General features: G+C 48.9%; 1 protein-coding gene across 1 annotated transcript; it reads right to left on the bottom strand.

Annotated features, from left to right (window-relative positions):
• Positions 1-12245: 12245 nt before the first annotated feature.
• TMED8 (transmembrane p24 trafficking protein family member 8) lies at positions 12246-18483 on the bottom strand (the record flags this gene model as incomplete). Its single annotated transcript, XM_084263480.1, has 6 exons — positions 12246-12463; positions 13394-13693; positions 13945-14083; positions 15010-15139; positions 17197-17275; positions 18390-18483. The coding sequence occupies 6 exons, from the start codon at positions 18481-18483 to the stop codon at positions 12246-12248; spliced, it is 960 nt and encodes a 319-aa protein (XP_084119606.1).
• Positions 18484-19187: the final 704 nt, after the last annotated feature.

Genomic DNA, 19187 nt, shown 5'->3' with positions numbered 1-19187 from the left:
CCCTTATGCCCCCAAAGATGTAGATACGCTTGGTGTCTGGGTCATAGGTAGCTGTGTGACCACGCAAGCACGATGGCATGGCATTTTGTAGCTGGAAACCCACTGGAAGCCAGAAATCACTGTCTGTGGGAGCAACACCAGACACATGGTGTGAGAGTTCACAGATGGTCTCAGTTTCTCCAGATGTGAAGCCATGAAACCTTTACTCAAGATTCTGATCCGTTCATCTCCTACTCTCCTTTGATTGACAGCTAGAGGAACTCATTACAGAAATGTTTTTGTGTGAGAACTGAAGTGGAACAGTAACTAGGTGGGGAATAGTAAGGTGGAGGAGAGAATCTGTGAGGTACAGAAAACTGCAAGGCACTGGAATTGTATCTCACATCACCACCAGTCATGTGCAAACAGCACTGCTGCTTTTACCCCTTAAAACTCAAACTCTTTCCACAACTTACATCTTAGCTCACAGATTACCCTGCAGCCACTCATGACACCCTACACTGTCAGCTCAGCCTGGTGACCAAGCTGGGAGACACAATACCTTTGCTGTCCCCTCTGTAAACACAGACCTCTGAGTACTACCCCACCCACCCCACCCCACCCCAAATCTGCATGAGTGGTCCTGAAATCCCACTGCCCCCCATTGGCTCTGATAGCCCTGAAGTCCCCACCAATTTCCAGTTTCCAGAGTGCATCCTTGCAGGACTGCTGGTCAACACCTTCTCCCCCGATCAGAAGAGCTGTCCTTGGGTCACTGAGGCACATGGCGTGGCACCACCGCGGGCTGGGGCTGCCTGGGGAGGGCAGAGCACAGGGCTGTGAGCAGCCCCAGGTGAGACACCCCCAGCTCCCTTCCCTGCTGGGAGAACAAGGCAGCTGAGGGCTCAGAGGGGGAAAAAATGGGAAGGCAAGGGCCTTAGCTCCCCCAGGAAGTTCTGCTGTTGGCTTTGGGGAGTAATTGCTGTACTAGAGGAGACACCACTAGCAGAGCGAGCCAGCAAACAGTCTGACTGGATGTAGGATGCATACAGACAGGCTTGGATGTCCCACATCAGTCACCTATCCCCAGAGGGGATATCCCAGTTGTGCCATCTCCTCTGTGTTACTCCTTGTAAGGAAGGGCTACCCAGGGACAGCTGGTTAGTACCCAAGATACAGCAACCAGAAGCCTGGAGCTGCTTCCAGAGATATCCCTCCTACTGCTCTGTTCCTCCTACTTTCCTCTTCCAGGCCTCTGCAGTTGGCTGAACAAGCTAAAAAAGACTTTATAATCAAAGTCTATTCCCCATCTCACCCTTTTCCTCAAAGGGATGTGTACCCAGAGGTGTGCCTGGGATTCAGAGGGGCCACAGAAGCACGCTGGGGAGCCTGACAGTACTGGAAGCACCTATACTGAGGGCAACTGCAGGGAGACAAACAGTACATACACACAACCTACTTGTTATTTTTGATCACTGGGGAGTTAAAGGATGAAGCATGAGAGGCCTGTGATGTTAAAGGGAATGGCATCGCTGAGGGGTTGAAAAGACAAACCAGGAATCAGATCCTCACCTTGCAACTCCTTCACTGCCAGATCTGCAGAGGAAACACAGAGATGGCCCCATAAAGAAAGCAGCCAGCAGACACACACTGGAAAATTATAAAGCCCACAGTTTTAAAAGCCTTTTTGCCTTCTTTCCTCCAACCCACAGCACAAAGCTACCTCACTGCAACAAACAAGGTACGAGACCAACAGTCTTGAAGAAAGTCTCATCAGAAGAAATGTAAGAGATGGCTAAGAGCAGGACACACTGACTGCCATCATGCTGACACCGTTACATTTCACTCCTCTGATGGAAGCTCATTTCCCCCCTTCTCACACTGCCTGCAGCAGAAGCATCTTAATGATGGAGCTGCATTTGCCTTTGTGAGAAGCAAGCCAACTCTCAAGAAGTCATTTCACATGAGGACCACTGAGTTACTGTCAAATATTTACACACAAACCTGGAATTCATAGTCCAGAAGGTTTTGCTTCCAAAGCCCTTGGCAGCTACCTTCTCACTACTGAGAAGTCAGTACAAGTATACTAGTTACACATATATCCCTTGTCATACTGCCTGTGCTTTGATAATAACCAATGTCTTCTATGGAAGAAGTGGTACTGCTAGTAGGGGAACAGACCAAAGGAGAGGTTACAGAACATCACAGTAGGTAGCTTTCTTGTACCTCAGTTTAGTCATTTGTAAAACATGGCTAACAACACTTGCCTTCATTTATAAACCACTTGTACTCATATGAAGAGAGAGGGAGGCATATGATGTTATGGTACAGAGTGTTGGCACTAAGACCCCATGTTCTGTCTCCGGCCTTTTCCCAACAGACAAGAATTCATCAAGCAGTTTATCCAGGACTAAGGTGCAGTTCTTAGTATTTTGCAAGCTAAGACAGACAAGCTCATGTTGCCTTGAAGGTACACAGTAAAATGGACTGGAAAGTTGTTGTCTGGTAGCACTGATAGATCATTCACACAAGACCAGGAAAAGATACCTGGAAACTGTGAGAGTTACCTTCTTCATTGAGATCTCTCTCAGATTCTGTGGGTTCAAATAAAACTTTCCTGGGCTTCTTGAGATGGACAGGACTCTTCCTCCAGGCCTCACTGGGTTCCACCTTGCTAGATTGTGGCTTCTGGGCACAGGGTACCCTCAGGGTCCTTGGCGGTGGGTGGATATCCTTCCTCCCAGGCCTGGATGCTCTATCAGTCTCCTCTGAACTCTGACTCTTAACCTGCAAGAAGAGTTCAAATCAAATCACCCTGGAAGAAGGAGACCTGAGGCTACTGTGAGTTGTCCATTGCTGGGCCAGAGAGTAGTTTCACATGGTGTCTGTTTTCAGACACTTCTTCCTGTTGAGTCTTAAAGGCCAGCATGCCAACAGTATCAGCTGCCATATATCTGCAAAGCAAGTCATCCCAGGGCTGTTAAATTCAACCCCTCCAAAGGCATTTCATGGACACTACCACTTGGGTTAGCACAGGTGAATCTTTGGCTCCAAAACTTGCTTAGTCAGGTCTCCACTAAGAGACCGACAAGAAATAGTTCTGCCAGACACCAACTGAGCATCTCTGAGTGGGGGAGAAGATACTAAGGAGTGGGTGAAATCACAAGAGAAAGGCTCCACATACCGCAGCAGGATCCTCCATGTCCTGGCTAGGGGGTACATCACGTGCTGGGAGCACTGGTGACTGGTTGGTCTCTGGGATGAGGAAGGGGCGGGCGGGCGTACTGCTGGAGACACCTCGGAGCAGCTGCAGCAGAAACCATGACAGAACAAGAGGACACGCCAAGCATGCTGGCCTCTACCCACAAAGGGTGAGCAAAAGCTGTCTTGCAAGGGGCAGAGTCCCTGAAAGGGAACAGCTCAGCTTTGGTCTCCAGCACCAGCAGAAAAGCAAAGGCAGGTGCTGAGAGATGTGCAACCCAAGGGCTTCAGTACAAGGTAAAAACCAGGAGAGAGCAGAACTGGAAGTGAACCACTCTCCCTGCTGCTTGTCTCCTGCAACACACGAGGTGTTCTGGCAAAGCTGTGTTTAGGGAACAGGCCTGGAGTGTCACAGGATTTAGGCTCAGCACAGACGTGTATCTACAGATCTGCATGAGACAGCTCTGCCTTGGGAGCAGCAAAGGGAAGGAAGAGGAGAGATCAGAGAAGTTCTGTAGCTCAGAAGATACAGTTGCAGAAGTTGTGACAAATCACAGGAGGAGACCAGGATGTTGGTTCTTTTACCTGTCCATTGACAGTCAGCACCAGCTTCACAGGGTTGCCTCTGTCCATCGCTTTCAATGAGGCCATGAAAATATCTGTCCTCCAGTCACCTTCCCACACCAGAGACCTGCACAGGGAACCATGGCTTTTCAGCCCACAAGAGACATTGACCAGGAAAAAAGTCCTGCCCCCACTAGCTGGTAACACCCCAAAAGCAAGAACAGATCCAGCCCTGGAAGCAGCCAAAAGGAAGCTGGAAGCAGCCAAAAGGAAGCTGGAAGTGTCACTACAGAGAACAAACACCATGGTGGAGGGCCAGCAGGCCTGAGCACCTTTGGGATGATACCAGCAGAACCAAGCAGCACCACTGAGCAGAAAGGTTTTCCAGGCTGCCCCTCCTGATACCCAGGCAGTGCCAGCACCCACTGTGACCTGCGGGCAGGCTCCAGCGTGCCGACTCGCTGTGGTGGGACGCCCGAGGACACCATCACATCCACTGTGATGTGTGTGTCCGGAGAGTAGCAGCTCCAGTCTCCCAGCCCGAACACCACCAGCTGCTTTGGCAGCGGCAGGGGCAGCCAAGCCTGGAAACCCATCTTGCTGGACTGGCTGCGAGGGCGGGGAAGAACGACAGAAGAGAGAGAGAACCACAAGGATTAAAATGGGAGATCCAAATAAACCACATGAAAAGGCTTGAAAACACATCTACCCCAGGGGAAGGCAAAAGGAGAGCGTCTGTGTCACTAAAAGAGGAGAAAATTAATGAAATAAGTGGCAGCCTGGGAAGGAAGCACAGCCACGGGCTGGGGCAGGGGCAGCTCCGGAGAGGAGAGGCACGGCAAGGCCAAACCTATAGGTACCCCCTGGCTAGGGCACCGCTGCCTCGCAGCCCCCCGGGGGCAGCCGCTGTCAGGCTACCCCAGGCCAGGCCGGGCCGGGCCGCACCTGCCGAGCCGCCGCGGCGGCTCCCTCAGCGCCCACAGCACGTAGAAAGTGAGGCCGCTCTCCTGCGCGCTGCCCGTCCGCCTCAGCCGTGCCCGGAGGCAGGCGGGCAGCATGGCGGCGAGCAGCTGCACGGGCTCCCGGGGTGCTGCCATTAAGGCGCCGCGGCGCAGCTGCGGGCGGGCGCCAGCCATCCCTCAGCCCGGCCGCCTTGCGGGCACAGCCCGCGGGGCCCGGCTCGGCTCTGGGCGGCTTTAGGAGAAGCCGAGCCCCCCGCTTCCCTCGCTCACAGCAGTGCCGGGAGAGGGGCGGAGGGGGAAGCCAGCCCCAGCAGCAAGGAGGAGGTGAGAAGGCAAGGCCAGGAGCTCTGGCCTCCATAAGCCCTCCCCTCACCTCTGGAGCGAATTATAGGTTGTTTCCCAATTGCTAAACGATGGAACCTGCTCAGACTTCTTGTCGCTCTCATAAGTAGGGGCAGGTGTGAAACATGCTTCTCTCATTCCCGTCAGGACTACCACCAACAGAAGGCAGGATGGTGGCAGAGCCTGCTTGCTAATTACATGCCTGTGTGCTACTGCAGAGCCTCCACTGTGTATCCGGGGCCACCTGGACAACAATGAATAGCCCTGCTAAGCTCAAAACTGCTGGTGGCAATCAAACACAACTAAAGACAACGACAGGGCTTCAGCAGCCAAAGGATTACATTCTCCACTTCAGCTGAAACAGGGAGGAGTCACTTCTCAGGCAGGGCCAGCAAAGGAGCTCATGATCCTTGTGTTTCTGCTGCAGCCCAACCACAAAAACTGTGGAGAGAACTAGCATTGGGAACTTTCACATCATTTCCCTGCATCCCCACTAAATTGCTTAGTTTGCCTCTTGGCCACGTGCCTGAGCCAAGCTCAAGGACAGGGATTCATAGTGAGCTCATGGTCATCAAATAGCTGTAGCACTGTTTCTTTTTGGTGGTCTTTAAATGAGATGGAACATCTTTAACGTGGCAGAGGCATCTGACCCTTTGATCATCTTGCTCTGTGATTGCTCCTCTCAATTATTTTATAAAAGTGCTCCAAGGAAACAGGTCTAGAACAGAGGTAACTGAACTGCAGCACTTGTCCTACTGAGCTTCACAACAAGACAGGCAAGGAAGGATGGTTCTGGCTACAGGTGTTGTTCTAAGTAGCAGGTGCTTCCTTCAGGCGATATAAATGTAGTCCTCATAGTAAGATAAAAGTTGGGCAAGCAGCTGCAAGGAGCTATGAAGGGCAAACACTTTTCTCTACGTAATTTAATCAGTACCTGGTTACCAAAGATATGTTTTTAATCCTTCAAATTGAAAACTGAAGTTACGGAGTAGCTTGCTGTAGGAGATCTCTGCAAACAGGTGAGAGGTACCACTACAAAGCACAGGAGGGTATTCAGACTCTACCAGTATCCATGATACGAGCTTCGCTTCTTGCTTGCTCCTCTCCCATTCTTCAAGCATTCCATATTGCAGAGAAAAAGCCCAGCAAGTCATTTTAACAGACAGGAAGGTTCCTGGCTGGAGCCATCTTCCCCAGCTGACAACAGAGCATTTTCCTACCTATTTGCAAGCAGACATTTTGAGTATTTGCTTCTTTGCTCATAAACCCCAGTTTGATTGTAGGGTTTTTTTGTTGGAAAGGCTGTAGTTCAGTTTTTCATATCAAAACACACTCTAGCTTTAAACAGAGGACAAAAGTTTTTGATTGCATAGTGAAAAGTTTATTTAAAGGGAGTAAGTTCCAATATACTATTACAAATCAGCCACAAGACATCAAATATAAACAATACAAACCAAGCATAGAAGAAATGCAAGCACACTATAAATAGATTCTTCATATGTGCCCTTCAGCAAGAGGTTCAGTGCCACATCTTCTTAAAAACATCCTCTCCACCATTTAAAGCTCCTATCTTGGGAGGACATGAAAAGCAAGTGGTTGGCGCTGAGAACTCTCTTTTGAAATCACAGAACACCAAAAATATTCACACCTCTTAGATAAGGACTGAGAGACATCCATCACAGCTCACAAGAGCAGAGGTCTGAATAAGGTAGGCCCACCTACAAGATGCTCCCCAGTGAAAGACTACGCTAGCAGCCTACAGCAGTGGGCTGTGAGCAGACTGCTGCCCTCTGAGGAGAGCAGATAGTCACACCAGGGTATCTCAGAGATGGAGAGAGACCATCTCTAGCTATTTATAATTTCCAAATGCAGCTCCTAAACTTCAAGGTCATTACTTGGAAAAGCTGCCTTAGCTCTGAGCTTAGTGTCTGGCATCTAGCTTCCTGCCCAAGGGACTTGGCTCCCCAGTCCAGATGGGCTTAAACCAGATAACTCTCACTAATGGGTCACAAAATCCTTCACCTCTCCCTGCCCGAAAGAGGGCACATTTCTTGTGATGAAGCTTCTGAAAAAACATGTAAAATCCAAAATAGATTGCAGAAAAGCCAAGGGGAGCCAGACCCACCATCCATCCACCTGGCCTGATGTTGTGTCTTTGGCTGCAACAGCACCAGTGTTTCAGAGTAAGTTGCCAGAGACAGTTTGGAGACAAACGTGGAATAACCCCACAGAGAATTCTCCTCCTAGCAAGATGTATTTCAATCCTGCAGTTTATGTACCTTCTAAAAGTTTATTTAGTTGGTATTTACTAAAAATCAACTTATTTAGATAAATGACTTAGCATTTTTTGACACTTGCTACACTCCTGGCCTCTTTCACAGTCTAATTAGTCAGTGTATTTAACACAATCAGTTCCCAGTTTTTCCTTCTACCAATTGAGATGTTCTGCTACATCTACATCACATTATTAAAGCCATTATTTTTCCCAGATATGAGAAAAAGAGAAACAAGTCTTTTCTTTCACACTTGTAGATTAAAAAAGTAACAAAACTTTCTTGCTTTGGTCTCTTATCCAGCCTCGATGCACATCAGCACACACCACTCACATTGCTGGATTCAGAGACTTTAGATAAAATGATGAATGGCCACAAGGAATGCACTGCTACATCCACCTAGTGTTCCGCTGGTCCTCAGGTTTAGCATCAGCATCTCAAAAGTAGTCCTCTGGTGTTTCTTGGTATCTGACAGCAGCATATGATTTTAAAAGGCAAAAATCTTATGGCACCAGGAAACTCAAACACCATGCTACTACTCATCTTACAGCAACAAGGCTGTCTAATGAACAGCTTACAGGGGCTCTCCTTGCCTGGCCTTAGGAAGTACCTCCCCTCTACCCAAATGGGCAGAGAAACAGGGAGAAGAAACCCCTTGGATTAATGACATCTATGGCTCTTGTTTCAGACATGCTCCCTGTTCCTAAGGCACCTTGTAGAGTGGCTTTAGTTGGGTTAGTGAGACAAGGGTGGGTGTAAGAAGTGGGGATAAAAGCAGAACTCATTTAGGGATTCATCCTCTACCCTAATTTCCCCAAGACTGAATAAATCTTGCAGCAACTTGACGTTGACAAGGTTCACTGCTAACGCACCTCGCCAGGTGACTGACCCACTGCAGGCCATGGATGAAGGTTACATGCACATGGCTACAAGGAGACCAGCACATGGGGTAGAGCCAATAGAGTCAGTTGCATAGTAACTTGACTTTCCTCTTAGCACCTGAATTCAGACAACTAAGCTCTTTCTCTTACACATTTTTATCTTACCTGTTCATGTAAACAGCTCATTACCAATGATCATCTATGTAACTGTTACATGGGTCCCAATCATTAATTTGCAACTAGCCTATGTCTGGCACCAGTAACCTCTCACAAGAATCCATATTACAGTTCCACAAAGAGCTTGTGAGTAAATCAAATCAGTACAAGTGGTCCCTGACTGAGGCAATTTTAATGCTCTGTCCTTGATAAAACACATACATTTTAAACTCCTGCTGCTACATTACACCTAGAGGGAAAAAACAAACAATGGAGAGCTTATTATTATTTCATTGACATTAAAAAATGCCCAGCAGATTGTTACAATTATAAATAAACAATTACACAAGCTAATTTTTATACAAGCCTTGTACTACAGGTCTGGTTTATACCTCTGACTGAACATGTAAATGTTATTTCTCAATCTAAATTATATTGAACACAAAATGGAAAATATTTTTGTGCTTTCACAAAAGCAAACCCAAAATGCAAAAGAAGTCTATTCCTTGATTTAGCTTTTTTAATTTCTAGACACAGTTTACGGGAAGAAGAAACACATTTTAAAAACCTGTATAAAATCTTCCTTCAGAAGAAAGAAGGAATTTTCCTTTCTTGAGGATTAATTTTCCTCTCTGAAGTGCTACTGCCTTTTAAATTAATTTCTCTTTCTAGACCCAAAGTCTAGTTTCAAAGGTCTCCAACTAAAATAATAGGGGTTTCCATCACTGCCTCAACCAGCTTACAGGATGGGATACAAATCCAGGAGATATACCAAACTGTAAAAAAGGATGTAGGAGAAATAAGATTGCTTCTGTAAAGCAACTATGGGTTTGATTTTAAATTGGAATGGCTGCACTTCATCACTAGCCACACAGCCAAGCTGTTGGACTTAGATATACTGAGATGGAAGGGACCCACAAGGATCAGGTCCAGCTGCTGATAATGGATGCTGTGTGAGTACATGAGAAACACAATCCTCATGTAATGTGGAAGCTTAAAAAACCCAAACAACCCACAAAACAAACAAGAAGGGGAATTAATCTGTACAGCTCTGAAGCTGCTGTTTCCTGCAGATGAAACACTCTGTGCCTAAAACTACCCTGTGTTCCTAAGTTTCCCAGAAGTATGTGGTATCTCTCGAGCAGCACAGTAACACGCATGGAACACACTTGCTTCCACTGCAGCAAGCTTCTCCACAGCCACGCTGCATCTGCAGACCAGGGGCGTGTCGGCTGGGGTGACATCCCATAATCAGTGCTGCTGTTGGGCTTAACGAGACTAGGAGATGGGCAGTTCTGAACAAGTGCCATGAGCTTTATTAAAGGCAGGCCCGGACTTCAGAAAGCTGGAACTGAGCAATAGGATTGCCTCCTACAGCACAATTTCTCTTAACTAAAAGGCAGTGACTACTGGCTTGAAAACTGACACATAGTCTTTGCCAGTGACTGATCAGAACAGTTTGTGAGGGAGGCCTTATTAGCTTCCTACAACAGGAGAAAATACATCTTGACCCTTAATATGAGCAACAGACAGAAGGGGGAAGCAGCTGCAGGTTAGCCACAAGGAGGCCACACTAGAAGGGAAATAGGATTTGGGGCTTTTTTAGTGCATATAACCCACTAACCTGCAATAAGCCACGCAACTGAGGCTCAGTAATTCTGGAATATCTAATGTCTGTACAGGTCTGTGTCCCCTTCACCATAAATAAATCCCAATTCAGAAGTGGAGTGGGTGCCAGACAGCACACTGGCCATTAACCAGCGAGTGCGTGCAGGGTTCTGTGGGTCTCACAGCAAAGGACCAAAGGCAGTCATTGAGTGAGGCAGTGCTGACACTGTGGTCAGTCTGAAGGACAGTTTCTCTCTCCTTCTGTTTAGTGTCTAAGAACTTAGTAGATTTAAAAACCCAAAAAGCACAGAGTGCCTTACCCAAGGTAAGGCCTGATTCCAGAGCTGTGCAAAGGCCATGGGATGGGCCTTCATTTTCCTCAAGAAAAGAAGGAGCAGATGTTCCTAAGTTGCTAAATGAAAGAGTATGGTACTCTGGCAGATACCAAGCCCTACTGTTCTGCCTCCCTGTGAGGTTGTCCTGTGGTTTCCCCTGCTCGAATAAGGCAGCTTTGCAGTTCCCCCCACCCAGGTACACGCTCGCTCTCTAAGAGAGGTGGCTGTTTTCCCCCCATCTCAGGGTCCAAAGCAGCAACAGGTCCTTACCCTGACCATCTCTGCTTTGTGCCTACTCACTTTAACCAGTGTTCTTCACATTTCCACTCTCCTGTGGACTGCACTCTCTCTTACTGTTTTGACCTACTAAGTGCTCTGGGGCAGTGAATAAGTAAGCAGAGATAGTTAAAAGAGCAGCTTCAATATGGAGCAAATTGCACAGCATTACAATATAGGCTTAATAGGAAATATGTGGCCCTCCTATGAGAGGAATCTTTGGCTTTAACAGCTCCAAAACCATTTTGTCCAGCATTCCCTCTCAATAGAAGGAACAGACCGAGTAGAGGTGCTTTACCTGGAGGATTTAAAAATAAAACTCAGAACTCTACTGGAATCACCATGCAAACAGCCATTTTGTGTCTCTGCAAAGAGGTATCAAAAATGTAAATACAGCAGTATTCTTAGAAAACAGAATGATTTAAAAGTTGAAAGTATTAAAATAAACAACAGTTACAGATAAACATGATTTAAAATTCATTTCTGAAGGATTAACTTAATCCTTGCTCAACTCTGCCAGTACTTGAGCAGAAGGTGATTGCTAATCCCATAGCTAGCTACCAAAAACATGCCAAGGAACTCCATCCTTTACCATGTGGTCAGGGTTAGCAATGGCCTTGCCGATTCTGGTTGACAGAAGAAACTGGCTATATCCCACACCTTCAAGTTTCTGAGCAGAGCTCTTCTTTTCTAACAATACCTTCGCAATAGCAGCTGACGAGTTACACTTCTCTGGGGAGCCTCTTCCTTGCTACATATGGCATTATCCAGCAGGCAGCAATACCACTGAATCAATGTGCTGCTACTTAAAGACATTTCCTATATATTTCTTGGTTGTACTCCAACCTTCTTGTGTTTATTCAGCACAGCAGTGAAGCAACTTCTGCTTCACATCTGTAGTACAGAAAAAAACGGCTTTTGTTGGTCGCTGAAGTTTTAATCATCTAATATCCCTACGATCAACAGGTGTAAGATCCAATGCTTAAGATGTAGGAAAACCTGACTGATTTGTAGCTGTACACCCACCCCACCTTAATGTATTTAGACACCCACCACGACTGCCATGTTGGGCCTGCCTGGTGTAGCGCGGCCTAGGTAGCGCGGCCTAGCCACTGCGCCCTCACACACACAGGCCAAGGAAGCACTGGCTGCTGGTGACAGGCAGCGGTGGCAGGTGAGGGGATTATCAGTGGGCTAGGTGACAAACCAGCTGTGCTTTTGGCCTCACTGCAGTTGACAGCTGCCCTCTAGCGATGCAGCAGGAGAGTCAGAGAAGTTATTAAAAACAATAGTAACAGATGGAGGGTATTTTCACTTCATTTCGTACCAGCGTAACAGATCGGCACCACGCCCACCTGAACCTGGCCTCTGGGCATTTACCGGCTGGGACATGAAGGCCCCGGACCGACGCCTGCACGGAGCAGACCTCCCAAAGTTGTACAGAAAGAGCAGCTGCCTGTGGACAAGCAGGCAGTCACAACGACCTTTCTCCCCTGGGACAGCGGGGAAGGAGGGTGTGGGGAGAAACCAGTTAGTGTCTGAAGCGGAGCTGGCAGAATTGTGCCTTGGTTCTGTCACAGCAATGCCCATCAGACGGTACCAGGGCTGGGTGGCAGCCTGCTGCACTCGCCGCTACCTGCCTGCCCGTCCCTGCCCCTTCCTGTTTCTTCAGCTAGTGTAATAGACATGAAAGAACAGAGTCTTATTGCGGAGGAGAGAGTAGGAGTTATCAAATTTCAGCAGGTAGATGCCCTCGCCTGGGTACTCGTGGCTGCCTGCCTGCACCTCCCGATGGCTGTTCCTCCGATACACAGGCGTGATCTCTCCGAAGCGGTTCCGCAGATAGCTTTTGGAGCCTCTTTCCACATCACCCACAGGGGAGAGTCCTGAATGGGGGGGAGGAGACAAGTAAGGAGCCAGGAGACAGTTCAGCCACTAGATAGTCCAGAAACAGATCAACGAGACTGGAATGCAGCAGAGGCATGCAGATATATGGAAGACTAACTATGATAGCATTACCTATAGCATCTGCTCTGATCTTTCTGTGAATAATACCCAAAGTCCAGCTTTCCTTATCATGACAAAGGACATGCTGAGAATCATTTGTCTTGGGAATACTGATGGGACATACCCACTTGCCTGCCAGCCTGGCCACCTCTCCCTGGACTTACCTGGACACCTTGCTGCTTTTATACACACAACAGTAGTCCAGTGATATAGACTTGAAGCAAAAGAAAGGCAGGAAAGCTCTGAGCTAGAACCTCACTGTGTTTATTTCCTCAATTCACTTCTACAAGATTCTGCGTACTGGAAAACCCACCCCTCTTTCAAGAACCTGAAAAATTAATTTCAGACACCAACCACCCAGCTACACTGGTCACACGTCCACTGCAGCCACAGTACAGGCAGCACCGCTGTGTGTTTCCCAGGTACAGACACACAGGTATGTGTGAAAAACACAGCCAATCAACACCCTCCCCACCCCCCACAAAACAAACATTTTTACTCCATTTTTCTCAGTCTAAGAGACTAAGAAAACCAGTCAAGTTAAAATTTCAGACCCTAAACTTTCTAGAAGCTAGAAGTTACATAAGTTATTTTTCAATGTGTTCAGTTTTAAGAATGCTGTTGGAGAAGGACAGCCGTTGGCACACAGGAAGTGCTGAATGCTTTCTCATGACAGCCTAACCAAGAACCCAAAAGGCTGCAGAGATAACAAGCAGGCTAAGTAGATGGAAATTACAGCATTTGACAGACACTCTCAGCAGCATGGCAACAAGCACCACAAATTAACACTTAAAAAGCTCTGCACAAACCTTCGATTTCTTCCTCCTCCTCTTCATCCTCCTCATCACTGGACTCGCTGACCTGAACAGTAATGGCAGTGCTAGTAACTGTGGTCCAGTCAAAATAGACTCCAAAGCCGATGTCGTAGTCATCTGTAGCAAACTCCCAGCAGATGCGTTTCCCATCGGGATGGGTGGGCACACGGACTGTCACCACCTCGCCTCGTTTCACCACCATCCGGCCGTTCTTCTCCTTTCCTATCTTGGCTTTGAATTCCTTCGTCTTCTCAGTCGTCCACATGGTGGGTGGAGCCAGAGGGGGTGGCTGAGCTGAGGGCAAGGGAAAAGACCAGGGCTTACCCAACTTTCCACTACTGACAGAGAAGCGATTTCTGGTAGGGCTTTGGCATTCTGGAGCCTGCTCCCCAAAGCCTTGGATGTGAAGTTTTCCTACTTCCTACCCAGAAGCCCAGATTTCTGGCAGGAATTAGGAGTGACTCCAGAACAGCCTCTGCTCTTCTCTAGCCAAGGCAAGCACTTAAAAAAGTGGCCCAAACAAATGTTTTCCTTTCAGGACTCACCTTTCCTCTGGTCCCCAAGGAGGTCTGTAGTCTCCAGCTCAGCTGAAAGGATATCCACAGCACCAGTGTGATCTGACTGAATCATGACTATATCCCCAACTCCTTGTGGTACATGGTAATTGGTTATCCGAACAGTTTCCTTCACAAAGCACATAAGAAACATTGTCACAAAGACCATCATGGTAAGAAAGTCCCCAGCTGGATTTAAAACAAGGTGTTAGGAATTCAGACATCATTCTGAAGCCAAGCCAGACCCTGCAAAAGCTTTTTATTAGCCTTGGCTGGCTCCAAGACACCTCTCTGGGCTATCTCCCTCACAGCACCCAAGTCACGACCTCTGAAATTGAAGGCTGTGTTAGTCTCACAAATTATACACCCCTTGGCTTCCCCAGCAGTCCCTGGGCAGGCACATCTTTGCATCTGCCCCAGAGTTAACCGTTACCTCTTGACAAAGCAACAGATTGAGCTGACTATTCATGGAAAGAATTCCCAAGACACAATCTCTCTAGGGAGAAGCTTTCAGGTCTACGTTCACCTAGCGTACAGCCATAATCAAACTATCATTTATTTCATCCTAGTTAAAAGTCCACCTGAGTCACTAGGGCCAGCGCTCTCTCCTCACATATGCAAACCCACAGCTCCTGAGCTGGGTGCCACTTGCACATGTTTTCCCAGCTGTATCTATAATGCAAATGAATTGATCGCTCACCAGAAGAAACAAAAGACAGCAGAATCACTTTCAGTTCCCTATTCCATCAACCTATAAGCAAGGAATTCTCAGAAGCCCCAGAGAAGAGGCAGAAGGTGAGAATAACCTTGAAGACAGAAACTGCAAGGAAGCGAGGACTAGCCAGAGACACGAGAGGGATTTTGCAGATCAGACCAGTAACATTTACCTCCTACTAACACCTAGAAAACAAATATAACTGAATCTATGTTAATACTACTTTTGCCTTAACACTATCCTTAAAGCCTCAGTCCCATACCTACAAGCACAGCAGCAGGGTGGAAGAACTATGGCTGCACCTCTCTCCTTGCTTTCAGACATAAGAAACATCCACCTACCTCTCTGAGGGACTCGGCTGGATCAGGCAGCTTCTCTTCTAGCCCAGCCACTTCCTGGTTTTCCAAAGCACCAGCTTCCTCCTTCGAACCCTCTGTCGTGCCTACACTCAGGAGCGACCCAATCTGCGACCTTTTGGAGGGAGAGATTACTACAAGTCAGCACACACAACCAGTAGGGGATTCACTCTGCTCTGGAACTTGAATTCAAATGGACTGAAGTGAACAAGCTTCTGTGGTCAGCACCTGCCAACCACACAAGGAACCCTTCACACCCCAGTCCTGCCCTCATCTCCACAAGACAACCTCCCATGTGAGCCAGAGGGAGCAGTTTCAGTAAGATACTCTCTATTTACCATCTTTTAAACAGCAGTAAGTCACTGCATTCATCCCACAGCATGCTAGCTCACCAGTACTAAGTGCAGAAACCAGCAGCAACTTTTTTTTTTGCTCAGGAAAGGGCAACTTCTTTAATGCCAGAAGACTCACCTGTCATTCTCAGGTACTACATGAACTTCCATGAGAAGCACCCTAGTCTTTAATAAGAATAGAAAAGGTTGCCCTTTTGAAAGGAAAACCTTCTCCCAGCACTATAAAACCAACGTCAACTGCCTTGGTCTAAAGGTAAGAATGCAGCAGTGATGGGAAACATATCAATTTCCTTGAATTTCTCCTTTCAGAAATGAGAAATGCTCTGAGAGGCTGCATCCATACAGAAGGATAAATGTTGCTTCAGTTTCCAAATCTTTACTCCTATTTTTTTATCCAGAAATACAGCGATTTCTTACTTAAATTCTCCCAAGAGTGTGATTTCCTTTCCTAGACATAGCAGGACAGACCAGAAGGTCTGTAAGAACTACTCCAGTGAGCTGAATGCCAGGGTGCACAGAACATCAGCAGATGGACAATGTAAGAAACAAGGGAGGGGACATTTACTTAAAGAAAGAACACATAGTGATCTGTAACAACTTCTCCAGCAGCCCAGGACAAATTTGGATTTCAATGCCACTGTTTTCCAGCCCAGCTGCTTTTTAGCTTGGTGGTTCCACAATCACACCTAGAAGGGTGAGATCATTTGTTACCATAGGTGCACACATCTGCTCAAAGGGCTCCTCATCAACATGGGAGCTAACTGCTTGGGAATTCTTTCCTCTAGACAGCACTGAAGCCCAAGAGTCCCACTGAAAGATTAGAAAGAGCTACACAAGCTTTATAAGCAGATTTGCAAAGACAGATTTCAGCTGATACATCCTCACACGACCCTTTTTGTGTCCCTTTAAGAGGCAAACTTAGACAAATTTATCAGGTAACAAGTATCCAGCATCTACTTTGGCCATTTTGCTCATGGCCTACAGTAAACTCTTTGAAGAGAATTAGAGATGGAAGAGATGGAAGAACACATGTTTAGAATCAAGGATGCTGATACACATGTCATTAGTGTCAAGCGAAGATGGCATCAAACTGCTGTTTCAGCAGACAACTGTTTGTTGAGGTTTTTTGCTGGAATTTTTCCTCCCCCTCTTTTTCAATCAGGTTGTGGTTTATCTACTGTCTGATGACATTAACTCAAACGTCTCTGAAACTGGATGCTGCGCAACAAACGCACGATGACAAACAAAACTCCACTGCATGTGGTATTACTGCTTATAACCAATGCAACGACTTGGCTGCAAGCATCACATGCCCAACAGATAACATCAAGACAAACATCTAATAACAGGGTCAATCAGGAGCACTAATGAAGTAGGATGAAACAAAAAACAAAACATAAAAAAAAAACCCAGTAAAAGGTGTTTCCTTGCTCAGCTTCCACCAGAATTGTAGACAGTGGGAATACTTAATTATTAAGGTATCCTTCAGACAGGATAGAGACATTTTCCTCCTGAAAGTTTATTAGCTATTACAATAGACTACAAAACCTTTCAGGGTTCCTTTCAAGCTGAGCGATTCTGTGATTTGAAGGGCTGAGCCAGAAACTACCTTCATTTCATAAGCTTTAGAACAACCTCAAGCCTGGTTAAGAACTGCCTCTCCTATATTGATTCTGGTATATATTGTTCCATAGCAGACAATTCAGTTTCCAGTCCCTTATTTTCCCCTGCATAGAACCAACTGCCATACAGATGAGGTCACAGGGGTGTAACAGTCTGTCACACACGTGGGCCACAACGCACAAAAAGGTTTTCCTACCTGCTCTGTGAAGCGCTGCACTCCAAAGAATCACCCAGCTGATCTGCAGACTCTGTCTTGGGGGGCGAGACTCCATTTTCTAGCGACGAACAGAATATACACAGAGGAGGTAAAGTCAGTTGCAGTCTTTAGAACCTGTGGACAGCACTCCAGTGTTGACAAGATCACAAAGGGCTGTGCCAATCAGGTTTTCATGTTATGGGGTGTACCTAGCCCCTTGTAGAAAATAATAATAATAATAATAATAATAATAATAATAATAGTTTCAACCTTAGAAGAGGAAGAACAAAACCCAATTCGTTTTAGGGTGCTGAACCACTCATAAGTGCAACTCATTCAGGAACCACCAATCCTAATTTTAGGACAGAACAAGGCCAAATTTCATCATGTAAAACCAGGCTGACAAAGGCCTGGAAGAAGCAGTCCTGCAGCAGTTCCCACGGGACACTGATGGGATGGAAACTCCTAGGTCACTGCTAGGAGGACTGTCTAGAAAGATGGCTCCTGGTCTGCCAAACTCTGGGAAAGCTCTGTCCCCACACGACTGCGGTACAGCCCTGCTGTCAGCCCTGGCTGACACGGACGAGTGCCAGGTCTTGCTGCCCGCCTCGCCGAGTCAGCTCGGGGCGGGGAGGCGCCCCCAGCCCACGGCACCGACTGCTCAGCGGGGGCTGTCCAGCTGCCGGCTAGACGGGGCCTCTCCCTCAGGGAACAGCCCCCTGTCTCTTAATTAACACCCACCGATCCTCGCTGCTTCCGCTGCGGGGAAGGCACAGCGGCAGCTGCTGCTGTAATTCGGGGCGTCGGAGCGGCGCACCCCAGCAGGGTCCTCCCCGAGCGCCGGTGCCAGCTGCGGAAGGGGTGGCCCAGCCCCGGGCTGACTCCCCCACGCTGCTGTTCGCAAGGGGCACCGCGTTCTCGCCCAGGCAAACCGCCACCGTGGAGATAAGGCTTCTCCGGCATTTTCCAGGGCCGCAAGGCCAACGCGAAGATACGCGGCCCCGGGGCCTGCCGCCTCACCGCCGGCAGCCCCACGGGCACTGCCCGGCAGCCCGCCCCGCCGGTCGGGGGGCTCCTCCTCAGGGACCCCGAGCGGGCTGCAAGCGCTCGCCGCCGCCGCTGCCGAGAGGGGAGCGGCTCTCGCTATCCCCCGCGGCCAGCCTGGCTGCTCCCCTCCCCTGCCGAGCCCGTACCTGAGGGAACCCGCGGCGTGGAGCCGCCCGTGGAGCCCCCGGCGGCCGGGGGCTCGAAGCGGGAGCCGGCGGCGGCGGTCAGCACGTCCGACATGGGCAGGGCTGAGCGGGCGGCCGGCGAGCGCGGAGCCGAAGACGGCAGCCCGCCGAGACGGAAAGAGCCGAGCGGAGCCGAAGCGTTTCGGCCGGCGGCGGAAACACCCGAGAGGGCGGGGCGCCAAGAGCCGAGCGGGTGCGTGTGCCCCAGGGTGGCGCCTCGGTGCTCTTCCCCAAGCCTCCCCCCTCGACGCCGCAGCCAACCAAGAACTAGTTCCGCAGAGCCACCTGGACGCGGGCGGCTTTCTAGGCTGGGAGCGCGGCGGGGATGGCGGAAGGGAAAACAGGCGCACTCCCAGGAAGTGGCCGTTGCCGTGGGAACGGGGCTGCGGAAGGACGCGCTACCGTGGCGGCCGATGGCGCAGATGGAGCCTGGCCCGGGGCCCGCGGCGCCGGGGGTGGCCGAGGGGCCGGAGGGCGCGGCAGTGCCGCTGTCCTCCTGCCCCTTCCTGTCCTGGAGCACCGAGGAGGTGGCTGAGTGGGTGGCGGAGCTCGGCTTCCCCCAGTACCAGGTGGGGGCTGCCGGGCCGGGAGGGATGTCCTCGCCCTGAGCGTGTGCGGCCGAGGGGGACCCGCTACCCACTCGCCTTTCCCTCTGCCCAGGAGTGCTTCAAGGCCAACGGCGTCACCGGCCGCCGCCTCATCCTCGCGAACTGCTCCAACCTCCCCGCCATGGGCGTCACGGACTTCGGGCACATGCAG

This window comes from Gallinula chloropus (genome assembly GCF_964237585.1).
Source record: "Gallinula chloropus genome assembly, chromosome: 4".
NCBI classification, from domain to species: Eukaryota; Metazoa; Chordata; class Aves; order Gruiformes; family Rallidae; genus Gallinula; species Gallinula chloropus.
This window is presented reverse-complemented; position numbering and strand designations above follow the sequence as displayed.